Source organism: Monodelphis domestica, chromosome 3, assembly GCF_027887165.1.
Source record: "Monodelphis domestica isolate mMonDom1 chromosome 3, mMonDom1.pri, whole genome shotgun sequence".
Lineage (NCBI taxonomy): Eukaryota > Metazoa > Chordata > Mammalia > Didelphimorphia > Didelphidae > Monodelphis > Monodelphis domestica.
In genome coordinates this window covers 122,247,378-122,273,805 of record NC_077229.1, presented here as the reverse complement: position 1 = coordinate 122,273,805, position 26,428 = coordinate 122,247,378, and the positions used below count along the sequence as shown (strand labels likewise).

The window sequence follows — 26,428 nt, the reverse complement described above, 5'->3', positions numbered from 1 at the left end:
CGACTCTAATCCTCCCTAAATGCCTTAATTCCCAGTCTCTGATCTTAACTAAACCTGCAACTAAACCCCCCTCAGCTGGATTGAAGGAAAGGGTTGGTGTAAGGATTTGCTAGGGCCAGGGAAGGTCTTAGATCCAACAAGGATCCAGACTCGATCTCACAAGCACAGCCGATGGTTCAGGTTCACCAGGAACTGCCTCCAACAAAACAAGAACCAGGGCATTTTGATGTGGTAAAAGGAAGATGCTCAAAGGTCAAAGGAGGATGGGATCCTTGGTCCCCATCCAGGGGAGGGGGTAGCCGGCCACAAAGGCACTGGTCTGCACGGTAAGGTGCGGGGGGGAGGGGGGGGTGAGAGGAAAGATCCTCAAACTACCAGAGAACTCTGGAAAAGCACAGACTCCTCAGAAGGTGGAATGCGCTGCCAGGGTTCAAAGGGTAGAGAGGGAGCATCGGGGTCCTTTCGGGGAGAGGTCAAGAAAGGGCTTGGAGCTGTCGATGGACAGGGGGACCCTGGGGTGGTGGGGCAGTTTCGGAAGAAGAAGCCCATACTGGGAAAGAGGGGCTTCACCAAACTGACAGGACAGAAGGCGGAAATACAGCAAGCAAAACAGCAAGCAGGAAAGGACAGGATTAGCCACCAGGGACATTTGCAGCCACTACCTCCAGAGATTCTTAGCCTAACCCTCCTTCAAAGTTCCAGAATCTCCCTGCTGGTCTCATACCACTTCTCTCTGCAAACTTACACACTTTCCTTGTAACAATATATAATGATGTGTATGTATGTATATATAATGATATGTATAATTATATATGTATATGATATAGATAAGGATACATACACATATAATACACACAATATCATATACATATATAACTATGTGTGCATATATCATTATATGTGTCTATGTATACACAGTTTATCCTTTAGAACATTAAATGGTATCTGAATATATTCTACAAACACATATATGTGTATAGGTCTATAAGTACAAATGTGTAGATATTTATATTCACACATATATACAGGTAGATATACATATATTACATACATGTCTATGTGTCGTTCAGTTGTTTAAATAATGTAGGGTTTGTAATTTCCTTCTCTGGCTTATTTAACAGATGAGGAAACTGAGGCAAATAGGTCTAAAGGACTTGTCCAGGGTCACACAGCTCAGAAGTGTCTGAGGCCACATTTGAATTTAGAAAGATTAATCTTCCTAACTCCAGGTCCAACACTCTATTCACTATATTCCCTAGCTGCCTTTATATGGAAATATATGGATATAAAAATATATATGTATGTATATGCCCATGCCTATGTATATATATATATATGTATGTATGTATATAAGCCTATGTATAGCCATATCCGTATGCCTATGAATATGTATGAATAGGCTTAAACACACATATGTATGCTTATATCTATCAATAATGTGCTTGCATATAAACATATACATTATCTAATTTTTATGTTGTATACTATATAGCAGTTCATATAATATATTTTGTTAACATGTAGCATAGTACTTTATAGAGAAAGAGAGAGAGGCACATACATTACAATGCTTTTGTTAGACTAACATGGTGAACCCTTCATATAAATTTATGCTTGACTGCAAGTTGCAAAGAACACAGTATGCACAGTTAGATCGCTATTTTGTTTTGGTTTTTGGTTTGTTTCTTGAAAAGTTCACCAAGGAAGCTAGTCATTGAAGGCCTATCAGGATTTTTTATCTGTCTTAAGAAAATTAAAAACTAAAAGAAATTCCATCTGAGCCATTTTACTTTGCTTTTCTAGCTGTCCTGATCACCTTTCATAACTTCTTTCATGGACATTTAAAGGTTATGAACTGCCCTTCCCAAGCAGTTTATCTTTCAGAAAGTTAAATGGTATCTCTGTAGGATGGTCAGAAGAAAGCTCTACTGATAAATCCCCTTCCCCAGTAAACAGTCTTCAAAAGGTTTGTGGGTTTATCTGGAGTTCAGTTGAGCCCCCCCCCCCCCCAATTCAGCTTTTAAAATCTTTTCTTGCTTGCCCTCTTTGTGGATCTGCCTGAAAATCCTGGCTCTGAAACAAATGGAGGGTCACTGCAATTCCCCAATCTGGTTCCATGAAAAGGTTCAACAGACAAACTTACACATGGGCACGCACATAGGTTTGCATGAATGAAGAGAACCAAAGTAAAATTGGGCTATTCTGAAAACTGTTGGGAATAGTACTGATGCCTTAAACGGACACTTGTGACAGGATCTTATTAAAAAGCAATTTAACTCTCATCAGATTGTCTCCTCCCCCTGTTCTTTGGCTTCCTATGTTTTTCCATTTTCTACAAGATAAAGCCCAAGCTTTGCTTTGCTTTGCTTTGCTTTGCTTTGCTTTGCTTTGCTTTGCTTTGCTTTGCTTTCCTTTCCTTTCCTTTCCTTTCCTTTCCTTTCCTTTCCTTTCCTTTCCTTTCCTCTGTTCTTTCCTCCCCTCTCTTCTCTTCTCCCCCTCTCCTTTTCTTCCTTGTTTCCCTTTCTCCTTTTTCCCTTCTTTTCTCTCTCTCTTCCTTCTCCCTTCATTCCTCCCTTTCTTCCTCCCTTCCTTCCTCACTTTCTTTCTTTTTTTTTATTTCTTCCTTCATTAGTCAGCAAGTATTTTATCCTATAAACAATAAAAAATCAGTGTGATTTAATAAGGGAAGAAAGGGACACACTCATAGTACTATAACTAGTTACGTTTAGAGATGATGTATTTATTCTTGTTGCTTTGTGTGAAGGTAGATACAAAATTCCTTTGCACTTTATAAGCTTTGAGAGTTGCTTCCACTACTAGGAAATCCAATGACTTGCTCTATGCCATGTAGTCATTTTGTGACAGAGCCTACACCTGAACCCATGTCTTTATTGTTCAGTTTTTTTTCAATTGTATCCAACTCTTCATGACAACATTTGGGATTTTCTTGACAAAGATCCTAGAGAATCAATTCTTTCTCCAGCTCATTTTATAGATGAGGAAATTGAGGCAAGTGGGATTAAGTGATTTGCCCAAAGTCACTCATCTAGTAGGTGTTCCAGACCAGATTTGAACTCAGGTTTTCCTGACTCTAGTCCAGCGCTCTATCCACTGCACTATCTAGTAGCCTCAGATCTATCTGACCACAAAACTGTGCAGTCATAATTTTGAAACTATATGGGGAAATAGAAGGTTGGAGTTGGAATCCAGAAGCCCTGATTTCAAATTCTCCCTCAGACATTTATAGGTTGTGCAACTTTGTGCAAATCCTGTGAAATGTGCAATTATATTAATTGCCCAAAGTCACATGGACTTTCTACACTTAGTTTCCTCATTTATAAAATGGAAATAATTATAGTATGTAGCCCACTGAGTTATTTCAAGTTGATATGTAAATGAGTTAACATGTAAAACATTTTACAAGTCTTAAAATGCTCTATATATTTTGTTATTTATATTATGCCTTGTATAATTAGAATTTCTCCCCAGGATGCTAAATCCCAGCTTCCCATGTTCCTTCTCATGTTACCTGATAATGTAGGAAGGATATAAGTTTTATGTAGCTCCACCCTCACACTCTTTTCCCCTGATCATGGCTGGGAAAGCTAGATTTACTTTTGTCCTTTCATTTCTTTTACTTCAAGTGATTATTAATAAATCTTATAAAATATAATACTTGGAGTTATTGGATATTAATTTTGATCTTGTAGCCTTTATTTAGTGTGGCTTCTAAACCTTTATAACTAGACTATAAGTTCCTAAAGACCAAGGACAGCATAGATGATGACTCATTCATCCTAGTATACAGACTCTGTCTATATGAAACTCCAAGTCCCTTGCATGTATTTGTAGCCTCAACAATGTGTATTGAATAAATAAATTAATGGGTAGATTAGAAATCTGCAAAAGAATCATTCTGAGAGTTGGTGGAGGGGAGTCCTAATATATTACTCTTGAATCATAATTCTGAGGATAACCTATGATAAGATTTCAGATATTATTACAAGGTCTGCCTTCCCTAACTTCCATTTGCCTTGATGGTTATTGAAGTCCACAGATATAAAAAATCTCTTCCTCTTCTTTATCTCTCCTAATCTTTCTAATACCTTCTACCACTACCACATGCAACACCACAATTACTAAGTATAACTATCATTGCTCTTAATCACTAATACTACTTATTAATATTGTTATCAATATGTCTACTGCTAAAGACTATAACTATTACTAGCTTACTATTAATACTAATCCTTCTAAAATTATTAGAGCTAATATTGTAAAGGCAGGATAATGGTGGTATAAATATGTTGTTTACATTTTTTGCTGCATTAGGGAGTATGAAGAATTTCTTCAATCAGATTTGATTTAATTGTAGGATAGTGAACCATTGGTTGGCTAAGGGATCAACTATATTCCTGATGAGATTTTATAAGCAAGTTTGATAGGTCTGGGGTCAACTGATATAGCAGAAGCTTTGTCACAAGTGATGGAGTCATTTCATAAAGAGAAGGAGCTAAGGAGAAGGAACCTACCACTTGAGAAAAAAATCAACTCTTTCTTTTTCCTTATGCCTCTTCCAGTATGCAGCATGGTGGGGATGGAAAGGAGATGGCTTTCATTCATCTCATCCTGCTGTTATTGGCAGGGTCATCTTGTAGATGATCAATTCATTCAAAGGGAAATTCCTCACCTAGAAGAGATTATATATAATCAAAGAACTGAAAAACTTAATTGAATAGAGGAGAAGGCCCTGGGAACCTATTAGAATAAAACAAAGATTCTCAGAGATTCTGTGCTGAAAATAAGCAAATCAGAAAAAGACAAGGAAAACTGTGGACCTAAATAGCCAAAAGTGTTAATTGCCTTGGCTACTTGTTTTTTTTTTTAATATGTATTCCTCTCTACTAATGCACTCTATATTTGTGCCAACTCTTCACACTGATACTAGATACACTTGTGGGATAGCAACTCCTACATGTGTTGGGAGAAATGTGTTGCTTTGGTTTAAAGTACTTTATTTCAGTAAATAAATTCACTTTGAGCTAATTATGCCTAATGTCTAATTTTAAATAGTGAATGTACAGGTGGGGACTCATGTACTAGACATATAGAATACATTAAGCTTAATGTTAATGTACTAATATTTACTATTATTATTATCTAATAGTACTAGTCCCATTATAACTATGTGTATGATTGAAAATCTGTTACCCTAAAAAAGAACTGCATATCCCAAGAGTCCACTGACTTCCTGTCATTATGTACTTCCTATAGACAGAGGATAAAGGGCGTGAGCTTTGGAGGCTCCCTCTCTCTGATGTAGAATCAGCATTAGTGGCAGTGAGTGGGCATGAGGTCTTTATTTTGTATCTTCTTTATTCCTTGATTTCTAATGATCATTAATAAATTTCTTAAAATATAATATTATTATTGAGATTTAATTTTAACTATTACATATATGATGATTAAGGGTGAATATATTGTGGGGACTATTGACTTAGAGCCACATTGAACCTGTGGTAATCATCTCCTTCAGTACCTAATCTTGAATACAAGTTGGGAAAGGTAATGCAAAGGAGCCAATCAGACTATTAATTCTTATTCCAACTAACTATCTTTTAGTAGCATTAATACTTATTAATATTAGAATTTTCTTATATCTACTATTACTATGACAATGCTTACAGTAATAATAATTACTGCTGCTGCTACTGCTGCTGTTACTACTACTACTACTACAATGACTACAACTATGACTACTATGCCAATGACGACAAAGATGACAATGATGATGATGAAGATGAGAACAATGATGAGCATGACAACCATGACTACTACTACTACTACTACTACTACTACTACTACTACTACTACTACTACTACTACTACTACTACTATTATACTATAATACTACTACAGATGTTCCCTTGAATTAAAACTCTGCTATTAGTTTTATTAGTTTATTTGGCCAAGTCATTTTATATCTATATCTCTGGGCTTTATCTTTTTTGCCTCAATAATGAAAACATTGAACCAGATAATATCAAAATTTCATTTTATATGACTTAGAAAAGCCTGGGAAGATTTAGATGACCTGATGTGAAGTGAAATGAGAAGAATGAGCAGAACATTATATATATAGTAACAACAATATGGTAAAGATGATCACCTGGGAAAGCAGGGGTACTCTGATTAAGACAATGATCTGGGACAATTTCAAAGGACCCATGATCAAAAATATGAATTCTAAGTGCAGATTGAAGCATACTTTTTATTTTCTTTATTTTTCTTGTTTTTTTTGCCTATGTTTTCTTTTGTAGTATGGCATGAAATATATTTTGCATGATATATAAATCATATCAAATTACTTACGTTCACAAGGAAGTGTGAAAGGTAGGAGAGACAGAATTTGGAAAAAAATTTTTTAATATTCTCAAAAATTCATTTATATTTAATTGGGAAATGTTTAGCAAAATAAAATATATTTAATAAATAGATATAAATGAAAAAAACAGAAAAATCATCATTTTCAATTTGGCAATATAACCCAGATAGAAGAATTCAATTCCTCAGATAGCTGGTTCTTCACGTGCTGAGCCTTGAAATTACATATGTATTTAGCTTGAAAAAGAAAAAAAATCAGGAAGGGAATGAAAGTAAAATCCTTATTCAGGTACTTGAATGGGTCAAAGAGGCTTTTTAATATAGAACCAGAATAAATGAGAGAAAATTGCAAGGAGTCAGATTTGGACCTTATGACAAGAAAAGCTTCCTAATATTAGTTTTCCTAAAGGGAAATGGTCTACCTTGGGAAGTAGAGAGTTATACCTCATTTGCGAGGTCTTACAACATATAAGAACATACAAAACATGATTATATTACATATACTATTTATATATAATTATATATATATATATTTAAAATTTGCATGGAAAATTTGGGGGGATCAGTGGGAGGTGGGGTATGAGTTGACCTAGATGAATGTGCTGCCCCTTCTAATTATAAAATGTTGTGATTCTGTCCCCAAATATGTAGTCACTCTTGTAGTAATGACAAAGGCTTTTTTTAACGCTGACAGTGTCTTCTCTCTACTGTCTCCTCTGATCAATGAGATAAATGATCCCTCAATCTCAGTTTGAGAAAGCAGTTCCTCAAATTGCTCACAGAAAATGGGAATTGGGAGCATAGGATTATGGTTATTTTGAAATAGAGAAGAGACATAGACCAGGAAATGGTGGCTTTCTTAGATAATTTTTTTCCCTTACTTCCCAGTTCTACTAAGGCCAGCTTTGTAAAGTCTTTAATTCCCAGAATAACTTCATTTACCACTCCCAATAAATGCTGTTTATCACTTTTTCTTTTTCCTCTCTTTCCTGGCCAAAAGTGAAGCCTATGAAAACAGTCCTTTAAACAATGACATCTGTGCTGCAATCTGTTGTGTGATTCCTTTCATTTCAATATCATCAACAAACTGTAGATTATGACTTATCCCTTCTGAATCTCATGGGTAGAATTTTAGAACAGCTTAGAATCATAGCCATGGTCTTGGGTTTTAGAGGAATATAAAAAGTCAGCAATGTGAAATAATAGCCAAAAGGTATTAATGAGATCTTGGGGTGCATTAACAGAAGTAAGTGTCCAGATCAGGGGTAACAGTCATGATAAACTCTACCCACAGCAGATGACATATTTAGTATCTTTTCCACTATAGATGATCACATTTTTGGAGGGACATTGAAAAGTTGGAGTGCATCCAGAAGAAGGTAAGTAGGATGATAAGAATACTAGCATGAATCGTTTCAAGGAGATAAGGATATTTGAAGAGAAATCAGAGGAGAGGATATGACTTTGGTTTTCAAATATTTGTCAAGAGGAAAAGAGAATTACCAATTAGTTTTGTTGACCCTAAGGAGCATAACTAATTCCTTGGAAATATCACAGACAGAAGGTCTTGTACACTATAATATGAAAATGTTGGGTTTTATAGAAAGAAAATTTTCATAAGATTCAGAGATATGCAAACTGAAATGAGCTATTACCTTAAAAAGTAATGTGTTCCTTAGCTCTAGAGGTACTCTAGAAGAAATGGATCACTTCTTCTTAAGGATTTTTTTGTAAAGGAGATTCCCACTTAAAGATCATTTGACTAAATGGCCTTCCATTTCTAAGAAACTGTGAAACTGAAAGATTTAACTAGAGATATCTTCTGCATGAGGCCAAGAACTGTTTATGCCATGTCTCTGTATCTCTATCAGTTAGCAGATGTCCAGAAACATTGTAGGTGGTTAAACAACACTTGTTAATTGTTTATTCACTGGAATTTCACTGGAAATTCACTGGAAAAAGTTTTATTACCTATCTGCTATGTAAAAGATTCTTGTGAGTACACAAAGATGAGTAAAACCTACTCCTTGACATCAAGGAGCTTATAATCTAGTTAAGAGATAAAAGATCAATGCACATGATTAGGTATACAATTTAAATGCCTCTCTTAGGTGATAGTCTACTGAGGGAAATAGGTAAGAGGCTCTTCCTAATACCAATTAAATCACACCATACAGGAAGCTGCCAGGTTAGCTATGGCTGGCCCTAATGGACCAATCCAAAGCATTCTCAGAAGGCTTCTCCTTTGACTTCATTTCCTTTTGGGATTCCTCTAATTAGGTCTTTGCTTTAACTTGCTACCTAACCTATCAATCCCAATTTGATTGCATCATTGGCCAATGACATCCTCAAACTGTCAGAAAAATAGATAAATTCCATTGATTCAATAGCTAAGAGTTATAAAACGAGTATATTATAGTTATAGAACAGTTATAGAACAAAGAATATAAAATTTTAGCTCATGAAAGTATAGTGTTATTATAGAGATTGCTAGTGCTATAAGGGTCTTTAAAAAGCTTTTAGTTCAGCTCCCTAATTTTATGACTGTGAAAACAAAAGCTCACAAAAGCACTGATTACTTATATGAATTTTACAGGGTCACAAAGGCTCCCCCCCCACTCTAAGTAATTATTATACCGGCTGACCTCTAAGGTACAGTCTAATCATAAGATTTTATGCATTGACTTTCTCATGATCAAACAGCTAGTGAATTCCTTATTTCCTCATCAGTGTTCTCTGAGATCATAAGTAGGAAATTGTTAAAATGCTGGACTTGGAATCAGGAAAACTTCAGTTCAAATCTTGCTTCTGATTCCTACTAGCCCTGTGACCCTGTGCAAGTAGTTTTGCCTCTATTAACCTCAATGTTCTTATCTGTACAGTGAGGATAATACTAATTTATTTCATTGAGTTGTGAATCTCAAACACCTCAATATATGTAAAGTGCTTTACAAAGTCATAGTTCTTTCTTGCCTCATTTTACCTCCCTATCTCAGTTCTTACTCTGATGTTGTGACTTCTCACATTTGAACCCAGATTCAGCACAGACTTCTCTATTGAATCACCTAATAATAGATTTAGAACTTAAAGGAACCTCAAAAGCTACTCAGTCCAACCCCCTCACTTTACAGATGATGAAACATAAACCCAGAGGATGAGTGACTAATCTGAATTTGGGCAGTGCCTGAGCAAGAATTAAAAATTCTAGACATGTCCTGTTTTCTACTTCACCAGGAACTTGAACCTTAGTTTTGCTAGCTATGAATTCTGGCTTTGACGATGACACCTGACATATTATTCCTACTGACTTTGATACCTCATCTTACTTTACCTTGGGATCTTTCCATTAATATTTCTTCTAGCATGGTTTGTGAAAACCCAATTTTTGCCACGGTTTGGAAATCTGAGCAATCATTTTGGGTGGTGGGAGGACAAAAAGTAAAATGAATAACCCTTACACAGTTAACAAAGTCAAGTCTCCTTTCCCCAGCCTTGGGACTACTATTTTCAAATGATGTCAGTTGATTTTATTTTAACATTCAATTAAAATATTTATTTTCTCTCCATCTCTCTTCCTCCCTTCAAAGAAAACAAAAAAGAAAAAATAAAATCCCAGGTACAAACACACATAGTGAAGTGAAACAAATTTTCCATTTGGTCTTGTCCAAAAATCATTTTGTATCTTGTATCTCTCTATCAGGAAGTGAGAGATGTGTTTCATCAATAGTCACCTGGAATTAGGGATGGTCATTGCATTGCATTGATTAAAGTCTTTCAATTTTTGTAATGTTATTGTAAATTTTTCTCTTGATAGTCAACCTATAAAAATTAAATTTGCATCGTCTTCTAATGACATTTTCTAATCTGGCCTTGATACTGCAAACTTCACTATTTAGACAAAAGTGAAAGCAGCAGAGCCTAGCAAAACCTCTGTGAGTCAACACAGTACATCTATGGGGAATCTAACTATTTGAATGTCTTTCTGTGTATGTCCACATGTTGTATTCCACTGTACAACATGTTTTCCTGAGGGAAGTTTTGTGTAATAGGTTGCCCTGGAGGCTGCCAAAGGCCTTAAAGAACAACAGTTACCAATAGTATCAGACAGTAATGATGCTGTATTGTAAAGTCAGGGATAACTGCATCCTTGACAAAAACTCCAAAATTATCTCGGGTGTGTCTATTCTAGAGGACACAGGCTCCCTACGGTCAAATTTTAAGAGACCTTAATACCCACCACCATTACCATATAGAATCTCATTTTTGCATAAGCTATTAAAAATCTTACAAATATCTTAGATGTTATTTGCATTTTGATAGATATTGGTGCCTAATGCCATTATCTAATCCAATTAAATTAGACTATAATTTTAGAGTCTGTTAACTGCAAAGGTCCTAAGAAGAGGAATTACTAAGAAAGGGTATTTTAATAATGAAAGGCAAGTTGGGGTAAAGATCATAGGGTATATCTCAGACTTTATTTATTCTGGTTAGCTTCTTAGTCATGTCACCTTCTTGAAATGTATTGCTTAAGCTATGGCTTATTCAAGCTACTCTCATTTTTCTACAAAATTTTCACTGATAATTTCACCCCAACTTGAAGTATCAGCTTCTTTATTTTCTTCCAACCTTCCTAGAGTTCTTCATCCCTGAAACTACTTAACTCCATGTTTTCAAAATCCCATGATTGCCACTATAATTGGATGTGCAAAACTGGCCTCATCTCCTTCTTCTCGGCTCCCTTCCCTTATCTCTTCTTCTACTTACTCTGAAGTCTGAGTATATTTAATATGGTTTATTCATAAGGAAAATTCAAAAAATATATAGGATAATTTTATTTTAAATTTGCAGAAAAGGAAATCCTCCAGTCAGAGAGAGGCCAGTGCCTAAGCTTTCTTAGCTATATAATTACAGTTTTCTAGATTTAGTTTCATTCTCCAGAACAGGAGCATATTTCATGCTGTCAATATTACTCATGGTTCCCTATAAAAAATATTTTTTCCATTACAACTCCATGCTGATTTGGAATTTTCCCTTGAGTCAAGAGATCAAATTTTAATTCCATGATCACTCTTAGCTAATAAGAAATCATTCATATTTCATAGAGTTGTTGGATGTCTTCCACATATATCAGCCTAATCATTAACTTTTCACTTCCCCTCTAGTTGATCAAGAAAAATATAAACATATAAATACAAATGTTCCACTACCTAAAATCATTTCAAATGATTCCCCAAAATGCACAGAAACAATCCAATTTGGCACAGAAATAACACAGGTGGAGCTCAGAATGAAATTGGTTTCCAATTCTGGAAGTGTAATTAGTTGTGTGACTTTGCCCAAACCATCATCAATAATCTCAAATTCCAATCATTGACTAGACTAAAGAATACCTCCTAAATTCCTCATTCTATATCTTATGAAAACACTTTGAGAGACAGATGCCAGAAGTTAAGGATGTTTAATGTTTACACAATTTCATAACCTGAATGTTAGAAGTTGGCTCAGAAGTCTTATAGTCCTATCCATTATATGTAAGTTAGAGTCATTCCATGATGTTTTAATGAAGTATTTGTCCAAACTGTGCTGGAAGTCTTTCAATAGCAAGGAACTCCTACCTCTGGAGGTCATCCATTAAATAACAGATAATCATAATAGTTAAATTATATCAATGTTGCCTCTCTGTGACTTCTATCCATTTTTTTTCTATTTCTGTCCTCTAGAAGACTAAGTATCCTCTTTCTAGAGAATGTTATTTCAAAATTAAAAGTCCAGTATCAAAGTCCTTAATGTTTCTCCTTTATAAATTACAAGGTAAACATCTTCCTTTCCACTGATTCCTTTATGGCATGGTCTTTACTACCTTTTCCATCTCAGGGTATTAGGACAGAAAACCAATGACAAGAGGATCCAAGTCACTGAGAACATTTGTTATCTATTTTACCATTTTGTCTGGGACTGGCCTTGTCATGGTGCATGGGTAATGGTGTGTTTCCTGACAGCTGGTGACAGGCATTCTCACATCAGTCCCTGAATCTCTAGGCAGCTAACTATGTATCCTACAAATTGGCAGCCATTTAAGCTGTGAAGCAAGTTGGCACATTTGCAGTAATAGACTTGGTTCCAATAGAGATTTGAGAGGACTTCTGGCATTCATACCATCCTGCCTAGTGCTCTTTCTCCCTCTATAATCCTTGATAGCACATAGGGAGTCTAGAGCTTAGTGATGCCAGCCTTTCCCAGCATCCTGAAAAGATGCGTGGGCATGTTGGCTAGATTTGTTTATTCGTGATCAGCTCACAAATGACTTTGAAATATTTTCTTTGCTATTGTCTTTCTCCTCATTTTGAGGAAATGTTTAATTTCCTATTGACATAGTCAAGTCTGTTTATAAAGCAAATAAACTAGGAAGTAATTATCATCAATTATCATTTTAAAGGGACTACTGTCTTGTAATTACTGTGATAATTGACATTAACTTTATGTAAACTATTGTTGCTGATTCCAATTTAAAACTGAAGAGTTGTTATGAGGGACTAAATTGACAATATTTGCATTAAACATATACACATATCTATATATCAGAGATATCTCTTCTGCCTTCCAAATCACAGTTTTAGAATTATAAGAGATCTCTGAAGAGGTCTACTACAATCTAAATATTAATTACCTCTAAATCAGTCTTGACCAGTGATCATTCCATCTTCTTTCAAAGACCTCTGGTTCTTGGGATTATGCTCTAATTGTTACAAAGTTTTCCCATAGGCAGTACCAATCTGCCTTTTTGCAGCTTCTGTTCATTTCTTTGAATAATCAAAGTAAACATCCCATAATGGGAGGTTATGGGAAGTCAAGTTTTAGATCAATAAATGGAAGAAAGAGAAGAATTTCTGAACTGGAGCTGTCTAGTCATGGAAGTGATTTGACTCTGGGTATAATGATTACTAAATCAACAAAAGTCTTTAAGAAGAGAAGAAAAATCATTCTTCAGTTCACAGTTGGACTAGATCACAAGTACTTAAGCTTTTTGTGTTTTAGATATCTTTAGAAGTCTGATAAAGTTGATGGAGCCCTTTCCAGAATAATATTTAAAATACAGTAAATAAAACACATAAAACTATCTGGGAAACCAATTATATTGAAATAATAAAGATAGAAGTGAAAGAAAGATAGAATAAGTACATAAATACCCCCCAAAATTTATCCATAGAACCCTTGGAGGTCTGTGTACCCCAGGTTAAGAATCTCTGGACTATATATATCCTATAAGAACTCTCATTCTTTTGTACCTTGGCCTGCCAAGTCTGTAAGTCCCTTTAGTTCCATAGCCTTAGTAATAGTTCATGAAGAGAGTTAGGAATGAACCAATTCTTGTTTCAGACTGAAAAATAAAAGGCATCAATAAAGAGCCAAGGATCAAACCCACCAATGTCTAACCACTGAACATTAGAGAATTTGAGATATTTGTCAATTAGACCACCAGAAAGTGCTTTGAAAATGTGAAAAACCATATGTGGAAAGGACTAAAAATAAATTTGAACTTGTACCTCAATCTTTTAAATATTTCTTCTATATGCCACCTTCTCTCCTTTGACCCTGCCACCCTCCTGATACAAAACACTCATTGCTTCATGCCTGAATTATTGAAATAGGATGCTGGTTGGTTACCCTGTCACAACTTTCTGTACTCTAGTCCATCCTCCATTCAGCTCAATTGTTCTTCCTAAAGTCTAGGTCTGGTAATGAAACTTCTTCTTCCTATTCAAAAAATTTTAATGGATACCCATTACCTTAGAGATAAAATATAAATATTCTGTTTGCCTCTTAAAAATCTTTACATCAAAATGTCTCCTTACATACTAATCTTTTTGCAATTTATTCCCCTCCATGTATTCTGTGAGACAGTGCCACTGGCCTCCTTGCTGTTCTTCCCATGAGACACTCTATCTCCCAATTCTGAGTATTGTCATGGAGCATCCTTCATGTCTAGAATTCAGTTTTCCCTCATTTCCATCTTCTTGCCTCCTTAAAGTCTCAGTTATAATTTTTCCAATCATAAGAAGCCTTTCCTGGTATCCCCTAATGCTATTGCTATCCCTGAGAATGCTTCAAATTTACCCCATGTATATTTTCTTTGCACATGGTTGTTGGCATATTGTATTCTCCTTTAGACCGAGTTCATTAGGAGCAGGGAGTGGTTTTATTCCTTCTCTTTGCATCCCAGCACTTAGCATAGTATTTGGCACATAGACCCTTAATAAATGGTAGTCATAACTTATAGGGGGATAGAAAGCATCAAAACAGGTTAATAGCAAGGTGGGTAAAGGGTCTACTATATCATGATGTGTTTAGAACAAGAAAGAAGGGGTGTGAATAGGCTGAATAGATTTCCAACATGCATTTATTTCTATTTAATGTCTTTCCATATTCAACAGCTGAGAACAGCTTTCATTTCTATTAGGACTTTGGCAAGAGTTTTTAAATTATGGATCAAAAAGCAGCTGAGAATGCTAAAAATGAATATCAAGACAGGGTTTGCTTTAAATTAAGCTTCACAGAGGCAAATCCAAGATGGTAGAGTAAAGGCAGTATAGTAGCCAATGCTCCCCCGAATTTCCTCCAAACACCTTTAAAATTATGTGCAAATTAAATTCTAAAGTCTCTTCACCAACAAAAGATCAAAGTGAGATTTTTTCTAGCCAAGGATGATTTAGGAGGACAGAGAGATTTGTGAACCTGGGACAAGAGCTGGACATGACTTCAGCACAACAATAATAGCAGCTGTGAATCTTTGAGGCTGGGTAAGCTGTACCAAGAACTTTCATGTCCAGACACAATAGCAGGATTCAATACCTGGTGAGAAGAAAATCAAAGCTGTCTCCTGTGCTAGCACTAGTTGTACATCTGGGAACTGTTTTGTAACTCCATTATCCTTTACCCTGTTCTTTGTTCATTGTTTCAAGGCTGAGAGGAGAGCTAGATCTTTTAATTACTAGGGGCTTTATCTATATATGTTTCTCAGATTCAGGGAGAAAAGGAGTTATGATTACAAAAGAGGTAGGATCCCACCTGGTTAAAGACCTCACCATTTCCTGGATCACATCACCTTGGAAGCACCAAAACTTATAGGCTGCCAAAATTAGCTGTGAAAAAAGCAGAGTGAAAAAGCATGAAGCTTGGGAAACTGTGGCACCATCCAGAAATGAGCAGATTACTCTAACCTAAAGTTTGAAGTCAAGAAATAGGCTGGAGAAATGAGAAAACAATAAAAAAAATAACCTGATCATAAAAATCTAGTATGGAAGATTAACGCACAAATATATATAAAATAAGACATCTACAAACAAAACCTCAAATAAAAATACAGATTGGACATAAGCCCAATAAGAATTCCTAGAAAAAATCAAGAATGAGGAAAGAAAGAGCAAAAATATTATTTTAATAACCAAGCAAGAATGATAAAGGAAAAATTAGGAAAATAAATGAAAGCAATGTAAGAAAATTATCAAAAGAGAATTAATAGCTTGGCAAAAAGAAACACAAAAATACTGAAAAAAACAATTACTTAAGAAAGGGAATTGGACAAATAATTGTTGTTGTTCATTCTTTGTTTCCAAAGAGGGTCAATAACATGACTAGTGATGTCTTAACTTGTGCTTGAATTGGATTTAAGTGATGCAGAATTGTATAAAGTCATCAGCTTAACTCGCTCTTCCAGAGTCATGAAGTTCAATGCCAAGACAAGCCAGGATGACTGGTAATGACCCAAGAAGCAATGAATGACTTTAGCACTTTCAATGTTTGACCAAGCTCTAAGTGCTCCACAATACTTTCTTCAATTGCCTTCATGGCTATTGGAACAAATTATGCTCATCTTGTAATTCTTCTAGGGAAAATCTTCATATGTTGGAAAATCATCACATCCCCCTAACTCATGTACAGGTTTGAAACCTGTCAATTACCCTGAACCTGGTTCACCTGATCTGGTAAAGATTTTTTTGGCTAGGATGTGGCTGCTGTTCATTCTATAGCTTCTTGGAGCCACAGGTGAGAGTTGGGTGAAAGATGAACACCAAAGGTAGTTGTATAGCTCTGAAAAAGATTGTGCAAACCCTAACAGAGATGCTACTCTTTTCAGAATTGTCTATACACCACAAATGGAAAAAATGGGAGGACTAAATCCCCCTGAAGAAATAACTCCACAACAGAATAGGTCAAGTAGAAAAAGTTATATAAAAATGCACTGAAGAAAATAATTCCTTAAAAATAAGATTACTGAAGTAGAAACTAATGACTGTGAGATGAAAGTAACAATAAAAAAGTAAGAAAAGAAAAAAATAGAAGAAAATGTGAAATATGTCATCAGAAAGGCAACTGACCTATAAATATATTATGGAGTAATGATTTAAGAATTGGACTATGTAAAAGCCATTATCCCAGACTTATCTTAGACATCACATTTTAATAAACCATTAAGGAAAGCTGCCCCAGTATCTTAGAACCAGAGGGCAAAATAGAAATGGAAAGAATTCACCAATTACTGCTACGAGCAAAATTCACATATATATTTCTGTCAAATGATATCTTTTCTAGTGTGAGGAGGAGAGGGGGAAAAGGAAGATAGTTGGAAATTTTAATGTAACAAAAAACAAATAAATACATTTAATTTTTTTTTAAAAGAAAGAAAATTCCCAGCAATGTTATAGCCAAATTCCAGGGCACTAAGGTCAAGGAGAATATATTGAAAATCAAATACTTTGGAACATCAGTCAGGTTCTCACAATCTTTAGGTATTTATATGATAAAGACATGAAGGGTTTGAAATATGTTATTCCAGAAGATACGATAAAAGGAAGTAAGATTACAGCATAGAATAAACTACCCAGAAAAAGGAGTAGAACCCTACATGGAAAAAAATTAATGGTATTGAATGAAATAGAGTAGTTTCTCTCCCACAAGTCTGTAGGACTGAATGCAGTAATATTGTACTTACCCATTTGCAGCCAAGACTATAGGAAGTTGCCATACTATAAGAAGGAAAGAAACTAGAATTCTATTTTGATAGGGAAGTGTCATTTCCTGGTCTGATTTTTGTCATCCTCAGGGATATGAGGAGCCAAGATGATAGTCAAATAGTCAAATTTTGGTACTTGTCTGAGTACTTCACAAAGAGTATAGATACAAGGAAGTCCTACAACTTAACATATGTCAAGCGTCGCAACCTCGAGTCTCACACTAGTTTTTCCTGTGTACTCTTTTGGGGACTATTCAGGTTAAATCTGTGCTCCTTGTTTTTATCCCTTTTTCTAGAATCAGACACAAACATTAATCACCGTCCCATAACAATTTATCAATAAATGGCAGTTTCCAATAGTTTAAAGCTTTTGGGTATGCATTGATATTATAGCAAGTATATATATATATATATATATACATATACAAATATATACATATACATATATAAAACTTTTATTACTGCAGAGAGAAAAAGAAAAAAATTAATTGTATTTACCTTTAGTACAAGAAATGGGGAAAAGGGGAAAAATCATATATTCTAATCAAAATAAAATAAAAGCAATAATAATAAAAAATAAGGGGAAAAATCAGGAATTTAATGTGTTCTCGAAAAAACAGTATATACTTGTCAATGGATTACTATCTCCAAATCATATGATAGGATAGAGTCAATCAGTCTCAACAGAAGATGCTCTCTTTACATGTGAGCAATGAATCCAAGAGTCCTTCTCTCCAATTTTTATAGATGTTGGAGTAAACAATATTTGGAATGGTCCTTCCCAAGAAGGCTGAGTTGCTCCTGTATGCTGGAAGTTCTTTATATACACATTGTCTCCTGGATTCAGGTCATGAAGTCAAAAGTCTAGTGGTCCAACTTGTACTGCAGCTCCAGATTCATATAGTTCGTGCAGTTTATGCTGTAATTCCTGTATATAGGAAGCAATAGTAGTATCTCCCCCCTAATAGTGATATATTTTCTGGGGGACAAGGTTTAGCCTAAATAGGTGGATGTCCAAAAAGCATCTCAAATGGTAAGATGGTTGGTCTCCTCTAGGCCTGCTTCTAAGATAAAATAGGACCAGAGGGAGAATTTCAGGCCATTTTAAATGGGTCTCAGTGCATAATTTGCCAACCATAGTTTTAAGTTCTTTATTCATCCTTTCAACTTGGCCTGAGCTCTGGGGATGATATGGAACATGGAATTTGGGAGTTATCCCCAAGCAAGAATATATCTTATTTAGAACAGAATCAGTAAAATGACTTCCTCTATCTGAATCAATACATGCTGGCAGTCAAAGTAAGGAATAATTTCCTTTAAAAGCACTGTAACAACAAAAGCTGCTGTATCTTGGGCTGTAGGAAATGCTTCTGGCCATCTGGTCAGTTTGTCTACTATGACTAGACAAAATTTATATTGTCCAGCCTTTGGCATTGTTATAAAATCTATCTGTAGGTGCTCAAGGGGTGTGTAAGCCAGAGGATGCCCACCAAGGTTTTTCCATGAAAGGCATGTTGGTTATATGCCTGACAAGTAGAGCAGGCTGAACACACTTTAGAGGCTATGGTAGTTATACCAGGGGCTAGCCATAATTTCTTAACAGAGCCCATGATGCCCTGGGTACCAAAGTGACCATTTTTATGAACAGATTGGCAAATTTTGTGATAGAAATTTCTAGGGAGCAGGGGGTTTCCTTCAGATGACACCCATACTCCATTGATCTGTTTTGCTTTGAATTTTTGTTTCCATTTTTCTACTTCCTTTTCATTATAGGAAAGTGATAAATTTAAGTCATCAGTGGTTGTTAATGTTAAAATTAATTCAGGCCCTTCTATGGCTTCTAGCTTTGCAGCAGCATCTTCCCAGTCATTTCCCCTAGAGACAAGATCAGTGCCACCTGTATGGGCAGAGCAATAAACTAAAGCTATGGCTTCAGGCAGCTGGAGAGCAGAAAGAGCTTCATTAATAATATGGATTTTCCAGCTGAGGTTAAAAATCCTCTCTGGAGCCATAGCATCCCGACTGAGTGACAAATGCAAAAAGCATATCTAGAATCTGTATAAATTTTTGCCTTTTTACCCTTGGCAATTATACAGGCATGTTTCAGAGCTATGAGTTCTGCCCCTTCAGTGCTAATATTAGAGGGCAGCGACCACTCAGTGGCAAATTCTGTGATTACAGCAGCTACAGTGTAGCGTTTGCCATCTCTCATAAAAGAAGAACCATTGGTAAATAAGACCAGGTCTGAATTATTTAAGGTAGGGTCCAAGAGATCATCTTGAGGCTTTTCTGCCATGGACACTAGTGTTTCACAGCTGTGTTATGGTTCTCCTGAAGTTGGTAAATCTGGAAGCAAGGTGGCAGGGTTAAGGGTTGTACAGAGTTTTAGAGTAGTATTTTCAACAGGTTTGCCACCAGAACACAGGTGTTGTGAAAACCATCACTAAACCTCCACAAAAATGGGCAAGGAAAAGACTCATATTAGCATCGTCGTCATTGGACACACAGACTCTGGCAAGTTCACTACTACTGGCCATCTCATTTACAAATGTGGTGGAATTGATAAAAGGACCATTGAGAAGTTTGAGAAGGAGGCTGCTGAGATAGGAAAGAGCTCCTTCAAATATGCTTGGGTCTTGGATAAGCTGAAGGCTGAACATGAGTGTGGTATCACTATTAATATCTCCCTGTGGAAATTTGAGACCATCAAGTATTATGTGACCATTATTGATGCTCCGGAACACAGAGACTTTATCATGAACATGATTACAGGCACATCTCAGGCTGACTCTGCTGTCCTGATTGTTGCTGCTGATATTGGTGAATTTGAAGCTGGCATCTCAAAGAATGGGCAGACCCATGAGCATGCCCTTCTGGCCTACACACTAGGTGTGAAACAACCGATTGTTGGCATCAACAAAATGGATTCCACTGAGCCCCCCTACAGCCAGAAGAGATATGCATCAATTCTTAAGGAAGTCAGTACCTACATTAAGAAAATTGGCTACAATTGGCTACAACCTGACACAGTAGCTTTTGTGCCAATTTCAGGTTGGAATGGTGACAACATGCTGGAGCCAAGCTCCAATATGCCTTGGTTCAAGGGATGGAAAGTCACCCGTAAGGAAGGCAATGATAATGGAACTACACTGCTTGAAGCTTTGGATTGCATCTTGCCAGAAACTTGTCCAACTGACAAGTCCCTTCGTGGTTGTCAAACTCTTAGATTTAAAATTAGGGTTAAAGTCTGAATATATTAATTATAGGTCACCAAGGATTTCACTTATAAAAATCCTAAATGAAACACTCAAGTCAGAATGGAGTTTTATGGTAATTTAATTACAACAAGAGAAAGAAATTATTAGAGGGAGAGAGAGAGAGAGGGAGAGAAGGAAAGAAGGAGAGAAGGAAAAGAGTTTAACTCAGAACCACTCTGTCTCAGGCTGAGCCAAAGCAGGAGTTAAGGCCTTGGAGAGCCAAGGCAGAGAAGGGAGTCAGTCCTTATCACTCATGTGATCAATCTTAAGAGAAGCTGTCTGAGGGGCTCCTTCAAGCTCGAGCTCCAGGGTAGAACTGGCCTCTAGCATTCTCTACAGGAAGTGATGAGAACTCCAAAGGCTGTTCTCTACCTCACTTCCTGCGTCTCACATGTGCCAATGGTAGCTCAAGCTTGGCTTAGGACAGCCCAAGGGACAGTTAGATGTTTCTGATTTGTCATTAGCTAGCACATGCCCGTGTAGTGTGGGTGTGCATATTCTTAGGTGCTAGACCAAGCAAGATAGAGGAAATTTAAAAATCACACTGATGAAAAAAAAAAAAGAGCTGAGTAGAAAATTTGACATTCAAACACAAAACTCAAGAATGACATGAAAAGGTAAACCTGAGTGAAAAAAACATTAGCAACTTAGTAAGATTGAAATTTTTATATTCCCAAATGTGAAGATAATACATAAGAACCCTCAAGACCTTTATCATTATTAGAACAATTAGTATACTTGGAAAGAGTACTAGGAATACATTTGAAAAGCATAAATGTGATTCTATAATGCTGGAATGATCCAAAAAAACAAAAAAAGATTAAGAAAGAGCAATGTACTAAAAGAAGATGGAAGGGAAAGGAAGAATGGGGAAGATTATCTCCCTTAAAATACGTGCACAAGGAACATTTTTTAAAAAGGAGAGAATTACAGGTAAGAGTGGGCAATGCTTAAACCTGACTCTTTTGTGAACTAGTTCCAGATGGAAAATATATTTCTATGTAGATCATTGCTAAGGCATAGAAATCCATTTTAGTCAACAAATAAGTAGAAGAGGAAAGGCTAAGGGAATGGCAAAGGGCTGATAAAAGAGAATACAGATTAAAGGAGATGTTAGTGAGAGGCAAAATGGATATTTGAGGAATATTCAAGAATATTTTTAGTCATGTTCCTTTTTCTTTAATCTCTTATAATAGTGATATTACTGGTCAAAGGCTATGCACAATTTCATAGTCTTTTGGATATAGTTCAAAATTGCTCTGCAGAATGGTTAGAACAGTTCACAACTCCACCAACAGCACATTAATGTTCCAATTTTCCCATGTTCTTTCCAATATTTGTCATTTTCTTTCTCCATCAAAGCTAAGCTGAAAGGTATGAGGTGGAACCTCAGAGTTGCTTTAATTTGTATTTCTCCAATTAATAATGATTTAGAATATTTCATATGACTAGAGATATCCTTGCTTTCTTTGACCAAAAGTTGCCTGTTCATATTCTTTGAATATATATGAATTGGGAAATGATTTATATTGTTAGAAATTTGACTCAGTTCTCTACATATTTGAAAAATGAAGTCTTTATCAGAAAATTTTTTCAAAATTGTCTTGAATTATCTGCTTTCCTCCTCATTTTTGTAGCTTTGGTTTTATTGTGCAAATACTTTTTAATCTAATATAATCAGAATTATCCATTTTATATCCTGTAATGTTCCCTGTTTATTATTAGGATATAGATTTTATTTCACCCATAGACCTGACAGGTAAACTATTCCATGTTCCCCTAATTTGCTGATGGTGTCACCCTTTATGTACCCTTCTGTTAATTTAGCCAATTTGTGTTTTTTAAGTATTCATACTAGGTTTACTGGCACATAATTAGGCAAAATAGTTCCTTGTAATTGCTTCAATTCTTTTTTCATTAGTATAGAATTTACACATCATTTTTGATACAGATAATTTGAATTTCTTCTTTCTTTTTATAAATCAAATTAGCCAATAGTCTATCTACTTTATTGATTTTTTCTTTTCATAAAACCAGCTCCTAGTTTCAATTGTTTTCTTATTTTCAATTTATTTATCTGTCCTTTGATTTTCCAGATTTCCATTTAGGTGCTTAATTGAAGATTTTAAATTAGTTCTTTTTCTAGTTTGCTGCTGTTGTTGTTGCATGCCCAATTTGTTGATATGCTTTTTCTCTATTTTATTAGTGTAAGCATTTAGATATACATTTTCCTTAAGTACTGCATTTACTGTCTCTCAAAAATTTTAGTATGTTGTCTCATCATTGTCATTCTTTTAAAAAGAAATAAATGAAATTATTCATTGTTTCTATTTATTGTTCTTTGGCCAATCATTCTTTAGTATTAGATTATTTTGTTTCCACTTAATTTTTATTCCAAATATCTATGGTCCTTTAGAGAATATGACTTAATTGCATTATGATCTGAATAGGGTATATTTAAATTTTCTTTTTTCTTAATTTAGTTATGAGATTTTATGCCTTAATACATGGTAAATGTTTGTGAAGATGCAAAGTATCCATTCATTTTTCTCTAGAGGTCTGTCAAAGCTAAATTTTCTAAAATTCTATTTATCTTCTTCATTTCTTTCTTATTTATTTTATAGTTAAATTTACCTGGTTCTGAGAGGAGTAATTAATTAATTGACATCATCCACTAGTATAACTTTACTGTCTATTTCCTCTTGTAATTCATTTAACTTTTCCTTTAGAAATTTGAATGCTATTAGAAGGGAAGCAACTAACTTGGGGAAAATTTTTATAACAAAATCCTCTGACGAAGTTCTTATTTCTCAAATATACAAAGAACTGAGTCAAATGTATAAGAAATAAAACCATTTCCCATTGGATAAATGGTCAAAGGACATGAACAGGCAGTTTTCAAATAAAGAAATCAAAATTATCAATAATAATATGAAAAAATGTTCTAAATCTTTTCTGATTTAGAGAAATGTTGATCAAAACAACTCTGAGATACCACCTTACACATCACAGAGTAGCCAATATGACAGTAAAGGAAAATAATTAATGTTGGAGGAGATGTGGCAAATTTGGGACATTAATGCATTTCTTGTAGAGTTGTAAATTGATCCAACCACTCTGGAAAACAAGTTAGAATTATGCCCAAAGGGCTTTGAATGAATTCATGTCTTTTGATCCAACAATACCACTACTAGGTTTGTATCCCAAAGCGATTTTTAAAAATATAAAAGGTTATGTTTGCACAAAATATTTATAGCTATGCTTTTTGTGGTGGCAAAAAAATTGAAAAATGAGGGGGGGTTCCTCAGTGGGGGAATAGCTGAACAAATTGAGGTATATGATAGTGATGGAATACTATTTTGCTATAAGGAATAATGAACTGCCTGATTTTTATAAGAACTAGATAATATAATCCTAGTGTCTATTATCTATAGACTTCTAGGTCACTATCCTTCCTTCCTCAATGAGTTTTAAACCTGGCTTGCAATCTTTCTCTCCTCTACAAACTCTTGCCCTCAAACTAGGGGACTTAAATTTGCATTTGTTTGTTTGCCTATTTATTTATTCATTTGTTTGTTTGTTTATCTTCTCTCAAATATTCTGACCACTTCAGTTCCTCAACCTATTCACCTCTCGAGTGCTTCCACTATCCTCCATCAACCATACACAAACATAGTTATATCCTTCAACTTGTCATCATCCACAAACGTGCCACCTTCATGTTTAAGAATTTTGAAGTCTTCTTATCCAACCATGATCTCTTACCTGTTTGCCTCTTCCTCCTTTATAAATGTTTACTCTTCTTCCTCAAGATCATCAATCCCTTGACCTCTCAGTTCTTTACCAGGCCATCTGTCCTGCACTAACCATTCTCTCCTTTCCCCCCATTTAGACCCTCTTGACAAACCAATTCAACTCCACACTGTACTCCAATTTTGAAAACTTAGTCCTCTTATGATATCACTGATTATACTCAGTCAGGTCTTAGCCTTGGATCACTGCCATTATTAATTGCCTTCCCTTCACTCCTATAAATAAATATGTGTGTGTGTGTGTGTGTGTGTGTGTATGTAGTGTGATAAAAAGATAAAGTAATACAATCATTGTGGCTGGGGACAGTACAAATTTATTTTACACAGTCTCAACTGAGCCCTCACTGTTGTTTGTCAATCCTACTATACCTCTCTCATCAACTCAATATCCCACTGTCTACAATGGCTCTTCCAAAGTTTTTTATCCCTTCTCAATTCTTTAATGGCTCTCCCTCTCTCCTTCTACCTACCTACTCTCTCATCTAAGAACCTTGCCTCATATTTTACAGGAAAAAAATGTCTATTTGCTATGAATTCTCTCCTCTTCTCTTTCTCATCTCCTGTCACTCAGATGCTTTCTACCATTGTCTTCTCTTTCACTTCTGTATCACATGAAGAGGTGGCCTTATTCCTTACCAAGGCCAACCCCTCTACCTATGTAAGAAATCCTGTCTCTTCTATTTTGTCTCCTTTAACACATTGTTCCCTGTTGTCTCTTTAACTTATTTCAATCTCTCCTTCTCTAATAGCTCATTTGCTATTGTCTACAAACATACCCAATTCTCCCCTATCATCAAAATCCTCATTTGATATCTTCATGCCACCTAAATATCATCCTATATCTCTTCTATTTTTTAATAGACCCAAAAAAAGTGGTCTATAAAAGATGCCTCCATTTTCTATTCTCTCAATGTTAGCCCCTTACAATGTGGCTTCCAATCTCATGGCACTCTCTCTGATGTTAATAATATTTAGTTCTGAAATCTAATGTCCTTATTCTCCTCAACCTCTTTGTTGCTTTGAGCAGTGTCAATCACTCTTTCCTACTTGATACTTAAGGTTTTCTAGATGCAATTCTCTCATGATTTTCCTCCTACCTGTCTGATTATTCTTTTTCTCCTTTGCTGGATCCTCTTGTAAATTGAAATTGCACCTTTAGCCATGTAAATCCCTCAGGGTTCTGCCATTTTGTTGTTGTTGTTATTTTCCCTCTATTTCATTTGGTGATCTCATCAGCTCCCATAGATTTAATTACTACCTTATGGTAATGATCCTAAAATTTACTTTCCTTGCCACAGTTGCTCTGCTGAACTCCAATTTTGCATGTCTGAATGCCTGTCACAGATTTTGAACTGGATTTAAACACATTAGGTCCAAAACAGAGCTTACTATCTTTCTCCTTAAACTCTACCTAAACATTAACTATTCTCCAACCTTCCTTGTTACTGGAGAGATTTGCAACATAAAAGTCCTGCAGGATTACTTACAGATAAAAAAAATCTAGGTTTAGAAGGAATAGCACTGAATGAAAAATGTAGCAAAAATAGCTCTGATATAGACCTACATCTATAGATATAAGTTTTTTAAAATAGTTTTCATAAACATAAAAGATCAAGAGCCATACCCCAGTAGATAATTGTCAAAGGTTATAAACAAAGAGTCCTCAAAAGAATGACAAATTTTTAACAACACTATTGAATATTGCTCCAAATCTCTTCACATAAGTACACATTTAAAACATCTACTGATAAAGATGGAAATAGTCAGCCTTGGAAGAGTTGGAAGTAAACTGACATTATAATTCTCTCTCAGTGGAGCTGTAAATTAGGCTAGTCATTTATTATACCAGTTTTGAATCATATAAGAAAATGACTATTCATATATTTGGTCTCAGCAATCCTACTATTTATTCATATGACCCAAGAAATCAGAGGCAGAAACAAATATTCATAATGTGCCAA

The 26,428-nt window shown here is 35.3% G+C and overlaps 1 protein-coding gene across 1 annotated transcript; it reads left to right on the top strand.

Moving 5' to 3' along the window:
* Positions 1-19,782: 19,782 nt before the first annotated feature.
* LOC100032639 (elongation factor 1-alpha 1-like) lies at positions 19,783-20,649 on the top strand. The gene has a single exon (XM_056821019.1). The coding sequence runs from the start codon at positions 19,858-19,860 to the stop codon at positions 20,647-20,649; it is 792 nt and encodes a 263-aa protein (XP_056676997.1). The 5' UTR covers positions 19,783-19,857.
* Positions 20,650-26,428: the final 5,779 nt, after the last annotated feature.